Raw genomic sequence first — 18,267 nt, 5'->3', positions numbered from 1 at the left:
GTCTTAAAGTCTTAAAAGTCATTAAATTGTAACTTTATAAATGTGCAGATATCCTGGCTACACTTACACTGTATGTTGGTTTGTTTACTGTTGAGGCAGAAAACAATGTGGCACATTAAGCTAATCATCTGGCAGCCCCCCAAAATCATTTGGCTCCTCTGGGGGTCCCGACACACAGTTTGGGAGCCACTGATGTTAACTTAACATGTTAAAGTGTCAACCTGTCTACGTGTTAAGAAGGCAGGGACACTGGGTGTCACCGTTGCTCTCAGCATGCAGACGACACCAAACCACACACTGTCATTGTCCCAAGAGATTACACCACACATCTTAACACATTCACTCTACTTCAGCCACACATCATCAGTGGTGGAACAAGTACTCACATTTTATACTCAAGAAAAAGTATCAATACTGCAATGTAGAAATACTCTGTTACAAGTAAAAGTATGGAATAAAAAATGTACTTGAGTAAAAGTACAAAAGTATTGGCATCACAATTTTGAAAATAGCAGATCTACAAACGTGTCGCATCACGACGTGTTGTGAGCTTGTAGATCGGCTATTTTCAAATATCCTATGTATAAAATAGGGCTAAAGTGGTTAATGTATGTTTTATAATGTAATCATTTATATCTGCAAAGTAAATAGTAACTAAAAATTTCAAATAATTGTTGTGGAGTAAAAGTACAATATTTGCCTCTCAGACGTAGTGGAGTAGAAGTAAAAGTATTGAAAACTGGAAATACTCCAGTAAAGTAAAAATGCCTCAAAATATTACTTAAGTATAGTACTTGAGTAAATGGACAATAAAACATTCTACTTCATCAGACCACCGATAGCCGCGACTTGCAGGTCAAACCTCTTTGGTGAAAATAGCAGATCTACAAGCTTGTAGATCTGCTATTTTTGGCAATTATCCGCCCCAGGGATGCTAGGGTTCAATTGTTTAATGTAAAATAATAATAAAATAATAAAAATAAATGAATGAATAAATAAAAAAGTTCCTATCACAAAAAGATGTTCCGGCCCCCCTGTAGAGCTCTGAGGACCCCTAGTCCTGGACCCCCTGTTGAAGAGCCATGTACTAGGTCACAACGCGTCGCAATGCGACCCGGTAGAGAACCAGATATAGAGCCAACTAGTATAGGGTTTAAGTGTTTAGATTGACTTAAACAATTACAGCTACAGTATATATATGCATTGAAAAATAACACCTAAACTAAACAATGGGTGTTGAGGTTTCAGCATGAACAGAGAGGGTCTGTCTATCAGCAACACAGTGGGTGGGATCGCTAGTTTTGCACAAAATAAAAAGGGAAAAAGCTCATATTCAGTTTCAAGGACTTGTGTGGGGAGTTAGAATCATGTAACATCCGATTGTAAGAGCCACATGAAACCTAGCATCCATATTCTGGATTCTATGTCGTGGTGGTCATAGAATGGTGGTCTGGTCCATATTCGTTGCAAATGGATCACCTGGTGAAAATAACTGACCCACAAGCTTGTCTGCAATTGGTGGTTACTAATGCCTGAGCGTGCGTGCGTGCGTGCGTGTCTCAACAACTTGGGATGCCCAAAAAAAGGAGGCAAAAAGGCTGGCAAAGTATTGTGCTGTCTCTCTGCTATAATTGGCAGCCGCCACATACGGCAGAGACGCTGTTACTTATAGCCATAGTACTGAGTGACATGCTTATTGTATTATGAAGACATATGCCATGATTTAGTGAATGTAACCTTAACTACCTTTAATATCTGTGTCTCCTTGTTTGGGGGGGGGGGGGGCTGCAACAACAACAACATGTTGGGAGTCACTGTACAAGACAGAGGCGTTATTTACATAACCAAACACCTATGACCCACATGAGATTACAAAGGCTGGTCTGTATCTCTGCGTGGGACACTCCTGCACTGTCCGCCACCTAATACCAAACACACACACACACATACACACACACACACACACACACACACACACACACACACACACACACACACACACACACACACACACACACACACACACACACACACACACACACACACACACACACACACACACTATGGCCTTAGCTGGAATGCATCCTCCTACAGTATATAAACCAACACAGTTGTCTCACAGAGTACGTCTCCAGTCCCTCACTGAGAAACAGGTACGTCATGGCTCCTTTTATTTAACCCCTTAAAACCGGGAAAGTGTGTGTCATTTTAGATTGTAGTTATCGTCTCTGTTGGGTTGACCTAAACTGTTACTTTTCAGGATTCAAATAAAACAAATTGGAAGGAATATCTGATCGACAAGCTCAAAACGCGTCACTTCGCGCCGCGTTTCGAGCTTGTAGATTGGATGTTGTTGATACTTTTGTGTGATACTGTAGTACAGTATGATTACTACGGTATTCTTATATTATTTGACAATTTGGCAAATGTTTGACTAGTTTGTATAGTATAGTTTGATGATTACTTTTAATGCCAGTAATGCTCTTTTTTATTTTATCTCTTTACTTGTTTTTATGTTTTCTTTTGTGTTGTGTTTTGGGCCATGACCTTGGGGGTCATGGCCCACAGGTTGAGAACTTTTTTTTGTATCTTCATTTTTATCCCACGATTTTGTAACCCCATTTTTTACACCCAGTGCCAATAGGCTCTATGTAGAGCAGCCATTGTTACTTCTTACTTCTTTCACAGGTGTTACCAATGATACTAATGAAGGCTCTGTTCCATTCTGGTCAGGCTGCTGATATTGTGCATGTTGGCTCACTAGAAACACTCCATTTTGGTTCCAAAATGGCCCCCTATGGTGGGTGTGTACACTCTCAGAGTTATGGGGTCCTTGAAAATAAGACAACCACTATGCCACACTAAATGGAACAGAGCCTTAATTAGTATCATTGGCAACACTGGCAACACTATCATTGGCAACATTGGAAACCTCCATGAATCATAAACACCTTTCATCATTTCAGGCCACTATAAAGGATACGTCCTGCTGTAATAAACCATGGCTTCACTAACCATCGTGGCTGGTAGGTTGAAATCATTGTTGAAGTCATTGTTAGTTCAATTAAATCTAACGTTCATTTAACAGTATAATGTAGTGCAGTTACTCAAATGTATTTTCTGCTTTCAGGTCTAACCCTTTTATTATGTCTTCAAGAGGGTATGTATCTGTTTATTCATTCCATTTAAATCCATAAGAATTGAAAGGTAATAATAATGCTGTAAGTGATATTTTACGTTTTTTTTTGTTTTTAATTAAAAGGTTACAGTATAATCTGACAGTACTCATTGCTATAGAGTATTTGTTCAGTAACAGGGGTCTCCCCATCTCTCCAGCTCTTTAATAAACAGTAAATACATGTTCAGGTGGGTTGTCAATTTCATCCAAACAGGAGAGAGTACCCATTTATCAGCTTTATCACACTATCATTAGTGTTCCAGTTCCATTTTATCTGCTCACTCCTGTGTTTAATCACTTCCAATTTCACTTATTCCGTATACTGTATGATTTTTATTTGTATTACCCAGGGTTGTATACTGATCATACGTGCTCATTTCCAGCCCTGCACTATTCTCTCCCCTGATTGGATACAATTGTTATCCCGACCGGTTTCTGTTTACTAAAGAGTTGAAGAGACTACTGAACAAACACTCTATAGCAATGATTACTATCACAATAAAGAGCTATTTAACACTTACAGTACTGTACGTAAGCAAATAAATCGTCACTGTCAGGTGGAAACCGTTTATGTCCTAAACCGATCCTTTTGCATTATTATATAAAAGCAAAACAATTAAAATAGACGATCTACAAGCCCACAACGTGTCGCGATGAGCTTGTAGATTGGCTATTTTCACGATGAAGTAGGACATTCAGTTACAAAAAACAAAACAAAAACACAACAATTAGTTATTCAGTTATTTAGTTATTTAGTTATTTAGTTATTTATTAATTCATGTATCAATTCATTCATTCATTCATGCATTCATTCATTCAGTTTATTCTTCCATGCAGGCAATCATTCAATTACTCAATGATTCATTCATTCATTCATTCATTCATGCATTCATTCATTCATTCATTAATTAATTAATACATGCATGTGTGTGTTTGTTTGTTCATTTATTCATTCAATGATTCATTCATTCATTCATGTATGCATTCATGTTGACAGTGTCTTCCACCAAACCACTGCTGTGCTACTTCACTAACTGGGCCCAGTACAGACCAGGTGTTGGCAGATACCTGCCTGCTGACATTGACCCCAACCTGTGCTCCCATCTGATCTACGCCTTCTCCATCGTCAACCAGAACAACCAGCTGGACACCTATGAGTGGAACGATGAGGTTCTCTACAAGGACTTCAATGGACTCAAGCAGAGGTGAGTCGTGTCCTTTTCTATATATACATACGTGTGTGTGTGTGTGTGTGTGTGTGTGTGTGTGTGTGTGTGTGTGTGTGTGTGTGTGTGCACGTGCGCGCACGTGCATATATATATATATATATATATATATATATATATATATATATATATATATATATATATATATATATATATATATATATATATATATATATATATATATGAAATATAGCCGATATACAAGCTCACTTTATGTCTATGTATTTACATACAGTATAAATGAAAGACTGTGGGTTTAAATCCAATTCAAGGCCTGTGTTGTTCTCCCTCTGAGCTTGTAGATCTGCTTTTTTTCCCCATTTTTTTGTTTAATGTTAAATGTTTAATCTTTTTTTTAAACATTTAACAACACAGATCTTGTATGGGAGTCCCTGGTACAAAACATGTTCAGGTGGGGGGAGGGGGTCCGTGGTCAAGCACATATTGATCTGGGGGTCCTTGACATGAGAAAAAAGAACCACTGACATACATCACACATCACACAACAGGCGATTAGACAACGGATCTGTGGTCAACACATTATATGGGGTTTAAATGTTTAATAATGGCTTATAGTTAGGGTTAGGGTTAGTAGTATACGTTATGTGTCATTCATTAAACATGTCCATGTCTACTTTGCAGCAACCCTGGGCTGAAAACTCTACTGGCTGTTGGCGGCTGGAACTTTGGATCTACACAGTGAGTTCACCAAAGCCGTGGTGTAAAGTAACTAAGTACATTTACTCAAGTACTGTACTTGAGGCATTTGAAGTATTTTTACTTTACTGGAGTATTTCTAATTTTCAGTACTTTTATGTCTGCTCCACTACATCTCAGAGGCAAATATCATACGTTTACTCCACTACATTTATTTGAAAACTTCAGTTACTAGTTACTTTGTAGATTTTGATCATTATTACAAAACATAAATTATCCGCTTCAGTCCTATATAGGCCTACATTGCGGCCATTTGAAAATAGCCGATCTACAAGCTCACAATGCGTCGCGATGCGACGCATTGTGAGCTTGTAGATCTGCTATTTTCAAAAGAAACATTTTATACATTTGAAAACTTGTGAAATTGGGCATTCTGCATAATGATTACTTTCTACTCTTGGTACGTTAAGTACATTTTGATACCAATACTTTTGTACTTTTACTCAAGTAAATTTTGAATGCTGGACTTTGACTTGTAACAGAGCATGTCATTGCAGTATAGATACTTTTACTTAAGTAAAGAATGTGAGTACTTTTTCCACCACTGGCACTAGTCCTGAGGCTGGTGGATAAACACCATTTAGCTGTCTATCAATAAAACCATAAACAGTTGAGATGTGGTGTTGTGTCGTGCAGATTCAGCAAAATGGTGTCATCGGCTGCCAGCCGGCAGACCTTCATCACATCAGCCATTGAGCTGTTGAGACAGCATGGCTTTGATGGACTGGACCTGGACTGGGAGTATCCAGGGGCGAGAGGGAGCCCCCCGGTGGACAAACACAGGTTCACACTGCTCTGCCAGGTCTGTTATATATCACTGTCTGATTCCCAAACCTTTTGGTTTGAGAAATGTTATGTCTCCCTGGAGTCCCAAACCTGTGAAAATAGCCGATCTACAAGCTCACAACGCGTCGTATAGCAACGTGTTGTGAGCTATTTAAAAGTGAAAATAGACTATTTGCAAACTCACAACATATCAGTGTGACCTGGTGAGCTTGTAAATCTGCTATTTTCAATATTTCTTAAGTTTTTTTTTTGGTTTGTTTTTAACCATTCATGGATTTATTTCCTGAAAACGTTTTAGATTATTTTTGGTGATTTCTTTTTTTTTTTCTGTTTCATCCGCGACACAACAATGCTACTCTATCTGTTGTTACTGTTAGCACAACATCCTTGTTATATTGAAGTGGTTCTCAAAGTCTGGTCCAGGGACCCTCAGGTTCCCTGGAGGGAGTTCCAAATGGACCCTTACATGGCGCGTAAACTCTGAGAGAGTGCAAACGGAACCAAATGGACCCGTACGGGTCCATTTGGTTCCGTTTGCACTCTTTCAGACTTATGGGGGTCCCTGCAGTGTTAATTTTGACAACAAATTTTGATTTAGTTTCAGTCATAGTCTTTTGAATACAATTCCATTTAGTTTTAGTCATATTTTTGTCATCTGAAATGTTTTAGTTTGAGTCTAGTTTTAGTCGACTAAATATCATACGATTTTAGTCAACTAAATCTACAGTTGATTCGACTAAATGTATTTTGGAGGTCCGTGATAGCGTTGTAATGCCTCAGTTTATACTTAGTTGCATGCCGAATATAGCCGATCTACAAGCTCACAACGCACCACAGGCGTTTTGTGAGCTTGTAGATCTACTATTTTTGAGCCGCGACACCCGAGCGCAACCAAACATGAAATGACTTGTCTTAGTTCTACTGAATCTCTCCTCCACTTGTCCCTCCATAACATTGTAGTCTAGTTTTTATTTGCTGATGAAATTGTCAGTATATTTAGTCATAGTTTTAGTCATCATAGCCTAGGTTTTTATATAGTTTCCGTCAGTGAAAAAAAGGTAGTCGACGGACATTTTTCGTCATAGTTTTAGTCAACACAATTAACACTGGGTCCCTGAAATCAATGAGTTTTGAGCACCACTGCACTATATACTATTATCATTATGACTGATTATAGCATTGGTTCTCAAAGTGGAGTCCAGGGGTCCTTGAGGGAGTTCCAGGGGGTCCCTCGCTAAATAATGGATACTTAGGATACTTATGGATACTTAGGAACCAAATGGTCTGTAACTCTGAGAGTGTATACAACCAAATGGACCCTAACGGGTCCATTTGGTTCCAATTGTACACTCTCAGAGTTAAATTAACATAGATTTTACAATATAAATGGGGTCCCAGAGATAGAAATGTCATTAAATGGGGGTCCGTAGCCTAATGCATGTCAAACTGGGGGTCCTTGAAATTAAAATGGTTGAGAATCACTGCTAGAGCCGTAAATATCTTCTCTTATGGGGGTCCCTGAGGCATATCTTTTCAAATGGGGGTCCGCGGGTTAATAAGTGTCAATTTGGGGGTCTTTGACATGAAAAGGTTTTGAGAACCACTGCATTATTGTGTGTTTGGATGTAGGAGTTACGCTCTGCCTTCGAGGAGGAAGGGAATCTGAACAGCAGGCCCAGACTGCTGCTCACAGCTGCAGTGGCTGCTGGGAAGGCAACCATTGACGCCGGTTATGAGGTCGCTCAGATCGCCAGGTGAGTTCAAAGCCTTTTCACTAACACTTACTATGCAGCAGCTTTATATAATGCATTAAAAACGTACTTACAATGAATTTTAATCTGCTTATAACACTGTATAATTATAGTTATAATTGTGATAAATAAATACTCATAATGGTTTAGAACGTGGGTCTTCGGCCCTGACCGCTGGCCTTGCGTTCGAGGCACCTAGGCTCATAAGTAGCCTCACAGCGCACCACAGGTTTCGGGTCCATCTACAAACTATACATGAAGGCAGAAAAGGCCAAGAAATTATAATAACAGGGGCCTTCAACAGGCGGTCCGGGACCATTAGGTGTCCTAAGAGTTATTAGAGGTGGGCTGCCAATTTTTTTAGATTTTTTTTTTTTTTAAATGAGCAACTTGAATTTTAGCGTCCCTATTCTTTTGGGAACATAACGAAAATAGCCGATCTACAAGCTCACAACCTGTCAGTATTTTCAGCAAAGAGGTTTGGTGTAGAGGGGAAAAACACACATCACATGACGTGTTGTGAGCTTGTAGATCAGCAATCTTTGCTTAGAGGGATTCTAGGTAACTTTAAGCCTAAATTTAAAAATATTTATATATATATATTCTCAGCATTCTTTCCCCTCTATCAGCCACTATATAATTATGCTGGGGTGTTTTCCTGCATTGAAACACAGTCCTCTTTCTGAAATCTGTATTTTCCCAACTATTTATGTTTTGAGTGGAGGGGCGGTGTTTGACAACAGTTTTTTTCTTTTTTTGATCTCTGAAGTTGCCTAGAATCCCTTTAAGTCATGATGAAATGTGTTATGATTCATGTCACACAGCCTTATGAGTATTTATGAGTTCTTATAACTATAATTATATATAGTGTTAGGAGGAGATTATAATGCATTATAATTATGTTTATAATGGATTATATCAAAGTTTTGCCACGTTTTCTAACAAACTTCTCATTCCAACATTGCAACATTTTACTTGACATCCATAACCAGTGGTGGAAAAGGTTTTACTTTAGTAAAAGTATCAATAATGCAATGTAGAAATACTCTGTCACAAGTAAAAGTCAGAAATTAAACATTTACTTGAGTAAAAGTATAAAAGTATTGGTATCAAAATGTACTTAAAGCACCAAAAGTAGAAAGTCATTATGCAGAATGTCCCATTTCACAAGTTTTGAAATGTATAAAATGTATACAAATCTTTTGAAAATAGCAGATCTACAAGCTCACAATGTGCCACATTGCGACGCATTGTGAGCTTGTAGATCTGCTATTTTCAAATTGCCGAAATGTGTATAAGGCTGAAGTTGTTAATGTATGGTGTGTAGTAATAATCAAAATCTACAAAGTAACTAGTAACTAAAGTTTTCAAAATAATTGTAGTGGAGTAAAAGTACAATAGTTGCCTCTGAGATGTAGTGGAGTAGAAGTAAAAGTACTGAAAACTGGAAATACTAAAGTAGTACATAGTAAAGTAAAGAAATACCTCAAAATTGCACTTAAGTACTGTAATTGAATGTACTTAGTTACTTTACACCACTGTCCATAACTGTGTGTTATTGTATGTGTGTGTAACAGGTCCCTGGACTTTATTAATGTCATGACGTATGACTTCCACGGAGCATGGGAGAAAACCACCGGACACAACAGCCCTCTCACTTCTTCACAAGATACTAATAATGTGGTGAGTAGAAATATCACAACTCACACTTTATTACCAGTATGCAGTCGTGGAAAAAGTATTCTAATTGTTTACTTAAGTAAAAGTATCAATGCTGCAATGTAGAAATACTCAAAAAATCCGGAATTCTAAATTTACTTGAGTAAAAAAACAAAAGTATTGGTATCCAAATGTACTTGAAGAACCACAAGTAATTGTGCTCATTGTGCAGAATGTCCCATTTCACCCGTTATAAATGTATAAAATGTACACACATCTTTTGAAAAATAGCCGATCTACAAGCTCACAATGCGTCGCATCGCAACGCATTGTGAGCTTGTAGATCGGCTATTTTCAAAGGCTGAAGTGGTTAATGTATGTTTTGTAATAATAATCAAAACCTACAAAGTAACTAGAAACTAAAGTTTTCATTAAAATGTTGTGGAGTAAAAGTACAATATTTGTCTCGTCTACCATAAGGTACCATAATGAAACCATAAGGTTTAATCTGCAACACAATTTTATACAATATGACGTGGGGGGTCCCTGCTTCATCTCTCCCTCAGCTAAGGAGACCTTGGCCTAAAAAACTTTGAAGACCCCTGGTGTAATAATGAATATCAAACTGGGGGGTACCTCGACGTTAAAATGGTGAGAATCGCTGATCCACGTGACAGCTGATTGAATATTGTGTGTTTTTGCCACCAGGACTTTGCCATGAATTACTGGAGAGATCAAGGAGCTCCTGCTGAGAAACTCCTGCTTGGCTTTGCTACATACGGACGCACGTTCCAAACGTGGTCAGCAGGTGGCGCCGTGGGCTCGGCAGCCAGCGGCGCTGGCTCTGCTGGACGCTATACAGGAGAGGCTGGGTTCCTGTCTTACTATGAGGTGAGTGAATGTTGAAGCTTAAACCTTTATGACCGGGAACACATCTGTGTGTCATTTTAATATTTCTTTGGCTATTAAAAAATAGCAGATATACAAGCTCATAGCGCGCCACCGAGTGGCGCGCTATGAGCTTGTAGATCTGCTATTTATTTATTTTTCATTGTGAAAATTTGTGCAAATCTTTGAATATAATATGTTTTTTAAAATAAACATTTGTAACGCAAATATTTGCTTCTGGGGGATTCTACACATGTCTTCTGAATCCTAACAGTTTTTGGAAAAAACAAAAAAACAAACGTATGTTGCTATAATATCAGTGGTGCTCAAACTTTTTTTTTCATGTCAAGCACCTCCCAACATTAGGTATTTGGCCGCGGACCCCCATCTGAAAATAGTTTTGTTCCAGGGACCCCCAGAAGCAAAGATTTGAGTTAAACATGTATATATAACCTATTTTCAAAGATTTGAGTTAAACATGTATATATAAGCTATATTCAAAGATTTTAGTTAAACATGTCTAAAACCTATATATATATTCAAAGATTTGCACACATTTTCACGACTTTTTCTCAAAAATAGCAGATACTGTATATACAAGCTCGTAGCGCGGCACCTTGTATATCTGCTATTTTTGAATAGCCAAAGACATCCTAAAATGACACAGATGGGTTCCATTCCCGGTCTTAATGGGTTAATATTGTTGCTGTTGGGTGGGAACCTTGAACAAAACTGTAACCTTTTAGGAAACAGGAAAAAAAGAACCTGTGTCCCAATGGATCCAATGTAGTTATTATTTAGTCACAAGCTCTAGTTAACCCTTTCAATCCGGGAACGTATCTCTGTCATTTTAGATTAATTTAGCTATTCAAAAATAGCAGATCTACAAGCTCAGAGTGCCGCGCTATGAGCTTGTAGATCTGCTATTTCTGAAAATCTGTGAACACTTCCAGGGACCCCCAGAAGCAAAGATTTGAGTTACAAATGTTTGCTTTAAAAAAATATATATTGAAAGATTTGCACAAATGTTCAAGATAAAAAAATAAAAAAATAGCCAAATAAATCTAAAATGACAGAGACCTGTTCCCAGATTGAATGGGTTCATGCTTTTTATTGGTTCGATATAAACCCACAGACATGTAACCACTTTCACTTGTTTTCAAAGTAGCGGACATGGTACAGTAGATCTAAAAGCTCACAATGCGGTCACACGTTGTGGGCTTGTAGATCTGCTATGTTTGCTACTTTTGTAGTAGGATATTTTACGAGGGGAAACAACAACTTGAAAACATGGAGATACAAGACAGGAACGATATGGGAACAATTTTGCTCTTTCTATGGCTTCATATATGGTCAATAATGTCAAGTCTTTTGGATTGGATTCAATACATATATACATTTTTCATTCTTCCAACAGATTTGTAGCTTCCTCCAAGGGGCCGCTGTCCACTGGATTGATGAGCAAATAGTGCCTTATGCCACCAAAGGCAAAGAATGGCTGGGATTTGATAACAAACAGAGTTTTGCAAACAAGGTAATACACAGCAGCTTTACGATTTAATCTTACATTTAAAAATATCTCAATATCATGGATGTGTTCATTCTTACCAAATTAATACCACACAAATAACTACTATGAGTACATCTCAAATATTGTGACACCATGAACTGTTTCTGCATTTTGAGACATAAAAGTGTATTGCTTAACATATACGTCCTTTCTTTCTGCCTATTGCTGTGTTTCCATCAGAGATTGAAGTTGGCAAAATGTAAACATAAGCGAAGATGAATAAAATAACTAAAATGTATCTAAAACTCTTTAGTGTTTATTTTAAGTATAACACTTCTGCTTGTATCATTAGTTGATAGCTGTGATGATGATACCAGCTATATATGTTACACATCAAATTCAATGACTGAATTTGATCATAATTGCTCTCAGAGTCAAAATGGATACAGGAAGAGTGGGCACCTGATAAGTCTGGGCACATTCATGTGATATTGAGTTTTTTCCAAAATGTGAAAAAGTGATGAATAAAAGTGTGCTTTTGAAATGGACTCAAATCATGTACAATATACAGGATTTCAACATGCACGGTACGTCATTATCGGACCTAAATGTACCCTTCAACTTCTTGTTTATACCCATAATGACTGGATATACTGGTTTTGTAGAAATGTGTTTGAATTGTTGAAATAGCATGTTCAAATCCTGTATACGCAACCTCATTTCAGACCAAAAGCAAACACTTAGTCACTATGTTCTTTACATTTTGGGGAATAAATTATAGTGGCAAAAAAATAATTGTGATTGACGATAGTTAGATAATACAAATAATGCTTAAAACATTAACTTTAACTCCCAGCATCCCTATTCTGGGAAAACGCCAAAAATAGCAGATCTCACAACGTGTTGCAACGCAATGCGTTGTGAGCTTGTAGATCTGCTTTTTTGATTTGAATTGATTCGAATTGATTTTAATTGATTTTAATTGATTTTAATTGATTTTAATTGATTTCAATTGATTTGTGATTTTGATTTGAGTGAAATACGAGCGTACCAAATGCTCTCTTTTCAGGTCCGTTTCATCAAGTACAGAGGGTTTAACTTAAGTGGTACTGAATGTGCAGCTCAACAAAAGCTAATTCATCCTAGACCTAGTGTATGACGGAGGACAATCTCACGATAAATTAAAATGTCCACAGGTGAAGTACTTGAAGCAGAACGGTTTTGGAGGAGCCTTAGTGTGGACTATCGACCTGGATGACTTTACTGGAGCAATGTGTGGCCAGGGCAGATACCCCCTCATCAGCCACCTGCGGTCTCTACTGGATTCAGGTAAACAAGACCACTGCATTCATATTGTCACTGTTGGGTAGAAATCTTCAGTGGTGGAACTATAATAGTGCTACATCTTTTTTACTTAGGTAAAAGTATCACTATTGCAATGTAGAAATAATCTGTAAGAAAAAGTCCAGAATTCAAAATGTACTTGAGTAAAAGTACATAAGTATTGGTATCAAAATGTACTTAAAGTACCAAAAGTAAAAGTACTCGTTTTGCAGAAGGTCCCATTTCACACGTTTTCAAATGTATAGAATGTATAAAAATCCTTTGAAAATAATCTACAAGCTCACTGTTTTCAAATTGTCAAAGTTTAAATAGGGCTGAAGTGGTTTTGTTATAATAATCTAAATCTACAAAGTAACTAGTAACTAAAGTTTTAAAATAATTGTAGTGGAGTAAAAGTAAAATATTGTGAAAGTGGGTTGTTTTCTGCAACAAGCAACAGAAAGCAGAGAAAAAGCAAATTTTCCAAACCCATTAACATGGAAGTGAGTGTGGCTGTTTTTTCTGCGATCACGCCATCTAGCATAAAACCACTGAAAACACAAAATCTCATCATTCTCGTCATTAGCAGTCTGAGCCTTTGCAAAATATGAAAGGAAATCTCGTCATTGGCAATCAAAGAGTGAAGCATATTTTGATTATCGTGATACTATCGTTAATCGCCATTACGTTTTTCCCACAATAATCATGACATGTCATTGTCATATCCATCCCATCCCTATGTGTCAGATTCCTCTGCCCCTCCGACGACCATCGTTCCTCCGGCAATCAGAACTACGATCCCTAACCCGGCTGCCATCACCACCACTGATGGCCCCATTACCACCACTACCACCACTACCCCTACTACCACCCCCACCACCACCACTGTGTCACCTGGCCTTGGCTTCTGCAGAGGAAGGGCTAATGGCCTCTACGCGAACGCCAAAGACTCCAACTCCTACCACAACTGCTACAACGGACTCACCTACCTCCACGCATGCGGTGCCGGCCTGGTGTACAGAGACAGCTGCAAATGCTGCGACTGGCCTCGCACCGGCTTCTGCGTAGGGAGGCCCAATGGCCTCTATAGGAACGCCGACGACAACAACTCCTACTACAACTGCTACAATGGAATCACCCACCTGCAGAAATGCCACGCTTACCTCGTTTTTAATGAACGTTGCAATTGCTGTGACTGGCCTTAATGGAATGTGTTGTACACGATGATACAGCAGTGGTTCTAAACCTGTGGGCCGGCGCCCACTGGTGGGCCGTGAAGATATTGCAAGTGCCATAATGTAACATTAATGTAAAACAATATAATACAAAAGGAAAATAAGAGTAAAAAAAAAAGAGTTATTTGTGTATTTTCTTTCAAACCTGGAAAAATGAGTTTTCATTGTGATAAACAGGAACTTAAAGGGACATTTCACCCCTGGAAGAAACTGACCCAATGGTAATGAAGTTTAGGACTCAATTATTATTATTTTTGTGAATGATCTGTGTTTTGAGATATATAGTAATCTTCGAACATCTCGTGACGTTATTTACGTCACGAGATGTTACATCATTCCTTTCCGCACTACATGTTGTCTCGACGCGTCATGCAGCCAGCGGACAGCCCCCCACCCCCCTCCTGCCAGAGATTTTAGACACAACAGAACACAGAAAACAGCCCAAACTGCGCATTTGTTCGCGGACCTTTTGTTAAATTTGAAGAGTGACGCATTACTTTACCTGAGTTACATCTTCTGATAGTTGTACTTGAATGTTGACATGAAATAATAATCCTGTGTAGTGTTTCATAAGCGCAAGCGTGAAAGAATCCAAATACAACGTGGAGATGGTAAACAAACTGACTTCCAGTGTTGCCAGATATTGTGAAAGAAATAAGAAACCAGGTCTATGAAAACAAGCCCAAAAGAAGATAACTAAGCCAAGAGCACTTTAACATGGGATATTATATATTTGAAAAATGCCGATCTACAAGCTCACAACACGTTGCGATGTTACCCATTGTGAGCTTGTAGATCTGCTATTTTCCAAAAAATCTTGAGGGGAAAAAAGTGCAAAATGTGGAGTATTTTTTAATCGTTTAACAACACATATTTGGTTGGGGCTTCCTGGCACAAAATATAATTTCAGATCGGGGTCCGTGGAAAAATACATGAACATCTTTGAGAACCACTGGTTTAAACAACAATCAAAACATTTGGATACAAGCCCAAATATCAACTACATTTTAGAAAGAAGCCGCTTATAATAAGCAGACATGGCAACACTGCCCAGCTGTTTCAACGTTGTTGTTGGAGATCCCACCCACACCGCACCTCCCCTGCCACAAGGAGGGGCAGTGCACCAAAAGCATTATGGTCATTGTAGTAACTAGAAGCTCGCCCCCGCTACGCGGGGGCTCGCGTCTAGCCCGCGGCCACGCCCACGTAGTGCCCGCGGCCACTTGGCAACTCATATAAGTGGCGTAGCGTCATGAGGGTCAGTGGGGCCGTGGCTCGGTCAGTGAAGACCCTGTAGTGCGGATGATATGTGGCATAGAGGGGCAGATTGTAAATCCCCAGAGGAAACATCCGTGGGCTACCATTGGTTCAGCGATGTGTGCGGTCGCCCTGCGGCCCCTCCTCCTCCACCAATGTGCAGTATTGAGAGCCCTGACGTCACAACAATTGGAGCGATGGGCACTGCACTGTGGTTGGTTAGGGTACACCTAGGGCCCAGGTAGAACCCAGTTAAAGCCTGCATGGGCAAACCCAGGTAGGACCCGCCTTGGTCCCACATAAACATGGGTAGTTGGGGCCCACCTAAGGGCCAGGTAGAAGCTACTTATAGCCTGCATGGGCATCGCAGTTGGGACTGAAGTGGATGCCGCTGACATTGCTGACATGGGGTCCATATGGTTTAGCCCACCTTGAAACCATATGGGAACTACGCTGGCATGCTGGCTGTAATGCAAACGCTGCATCATACCTGCAGTGTGTAGTTTGATGTTGTGTGTGTAGCAGATATACCTGCAGTGTGTAGATCAATGTCCATATGAAAGTCAATGCCCAGCAGTGTTTTTTTTCCCCAGCAGAGTTTCTAGTGTCTCTGTCTCTCTCTGGAAGAGGTTGCACATGAACTCTGCAGCCGCACTGAGGCGCTCCAACACAAACACTCTGACATTAAGCTGCTTCACACAACAAACATCAGCACGACGCTGCTGTTTGTCCAAAAGACACAATATCTCCTCTCCCACCGACGTCATGTGTTCATTTATCGACAGCCGTACAGACTCCTTTTGACACATTTTACCTCGTTTATCCAGCTCTCACTGACTCATCGGGCTGTTAAGTCAACGATGTGAGAGATAGCTATCACAGACGGACGGACAGGGGGTGAAACATAGTCTTGCGCCATGCCTTTCGGCCTGGCGGAGACAATAAAAAAAGGAAAGTAAAGGAAATGAGCATTTCTGCAACAAAAGTAGTCAACAAACTATACTATGAAAACATGGGCCACATTGTCAAAGAATGTAAGAAAGAGGCAAGCATGTAGAAAATAGCCGATACAAGCTTACAAAGCCTCTCAACGTGAGGCGTTTTGAGCTTGTAGATCGGCTATTTTCACAATATGTACTTGTGGAACGGAGTCAAACAGAATGGGGGGGTCCCCAGATCAAGTACGTTTATTTGGGGGGGGGGGGGGGGGCGGCGTGAAAGGGTTGATAAGCACTGCTGTAATCGGAGCGAAATTATCTGAAATTACTACATGACCATAATGCAGCCTAACATGCATTGCACGGGGCGGTCCTGCCATTACGTGAGTTACTGTAGTTGCTGTGGAGCTATAGTTCTCCAGAAGACACACACAAACATACACCATCTACAATGGACTAACTGAGCAGCAATATTGACATTCACCACACGAACGTGCATTGTTCACAAAGTGATTGCACAGCCGCTGCAGGCATGACAACCACGTTAGCGTTAGCGACATGGCAGCTATCACAGCGCCCTGTCCGTCGTCGCTGGGACTGGCTGTGATGGCTACAGCAGTAACAGCAAGCTGTCTGCGATGCCATTGTCTGGAGACTGCTCTTAGCGTGACACGACCAATGAGAGTGAGCGCTGTAGTTGTTGCTAAGATACGGTGGCGTCTCTGCCCCATAGCTTGTAGATCTCTCACGCATGATTGGCGTAGGCTGCGTTGCCAGGTCTGACTGTTTGTATAAGCGATTTTGGTCTTATTTGGGTGCACTTTTGGGCTCGTTTCCATAGACCACGGCAGCGCTTATTTCTTTCCCGTGACCGATGTGGCAAAAAAAGTGCAAAACGAACCATCCGGAAGTAAATTGCGAGATGAAAGATATAGCACTTTTTGATTATTAGAGAAGGAGACACATGTTAAGGTTGAAAATGAAAGGTAGGAGATTATATAGTTTTTCATGAGGGATTTTTGTAGCAAGTTGTGAGAGAATTGGGCCACTCCTGTGGGCGGGGGGCTGATTAGAACCATTGGGGTTTGAAAGGAGACGCTCTCTGTTTGAGTGGAAAGATAAGCAGTCCAGTCAAAACCTAGTCAAACACACAGATTTCATTATTTTTCTGGCCATAGGGTGCAAATTTTAAATTGTGCTACTGTTATCTACTACAAATACTATTACCATTGAGTGATTGCAGTTTCTTCCAGGGGTGAAATGCTCCTTTAAAGTATATATTTATCTAAGCCAGAACACAATCAATGGATTGATCATTAAAATAAAATTGCTCTGAAAATGCATGCGGTCCACCCATGTGACCGCTTACAAATGGGTGGGCCGCAAATGCCTTTGTGATTTTCAAGTGGGCCCTGATGCAGACACGGTTGAGAACCACTGACTCGCAGTACATCACTGCTGTCGGGCTGAAACAATCTTTTCATAAATTCATTATTTACACAATGAAATAAATGTAAACATTAAGGTCTGCTCATTCATTAGAACCAGTGTTCATTTTGACATACTTTAAGTCAAAGTCTTATAAGAAATAACATTCCATGTAGTTTTAGTCACATTTTCGTCGACTACAGTTGATTTAGACGCGTTGATGGCATCGAAATGCCTGATTTATATACTGCCTGAAACACGTGAGCTTGTAGATCGGCTTTTTTTTCGGAGTGTGACACCCACACGCAGCCAATCATTAAATGCCGTGTCTTAGTTCTAGTTTTCATTTGTTGTCAGTAAAAGTTTTAGTC

General features: G+C 39.6%; 1 protein-coding gene across 1 annotated transcript; it reads left to right on the top strand.

Moving 5' to 3' along the window:
- Positions 1-4,165: 4,165 nt before the first annotated feature.
- On the top strand, positions 4,166-14,243 carry LOC311053282 (acidic mammalian chitinase-like; the record flags this gene model as incomplete). Its single annotated transcript, XM_084068742.1, has 8 exons — positions 4,166-4,383; positions 5,047-5,103; positions 5,758-5,923; positions 7,537-7,661; positions 9,236-9,341; positions 10,026-10,208; positions 12,912-13,044; positions 13,786-14,243. 8 exons carry the CDS (start codon positions 4,166-4,168, stop codon positions 14,241-14,243), a joined length of 1,446 nt encoding a protein of 481 aa, XP_083924868.1.
- Positions 14,244-18,267: the final 4,024 nt, after the last annotated feature.

Source organism: Gymnoscopelus microlampas (assembly GCF_963454915.1).
Source record: "Gymnoscopelus microlampas genome assembly, chromosome: 10".
Classification (NCBI taxonomy): Eukaryota; Metazoa; Chordata; class Actinopteri; order Myctophiformes; family Myctophidae; genus Gymnoscopelus; species Gymnoscopelus microlampas.
The sequence above is the reverse complement of the archived record's forward strand: the minus strand, read 5'-3'. Positions and strand labels throughout refer to the sequence as shown.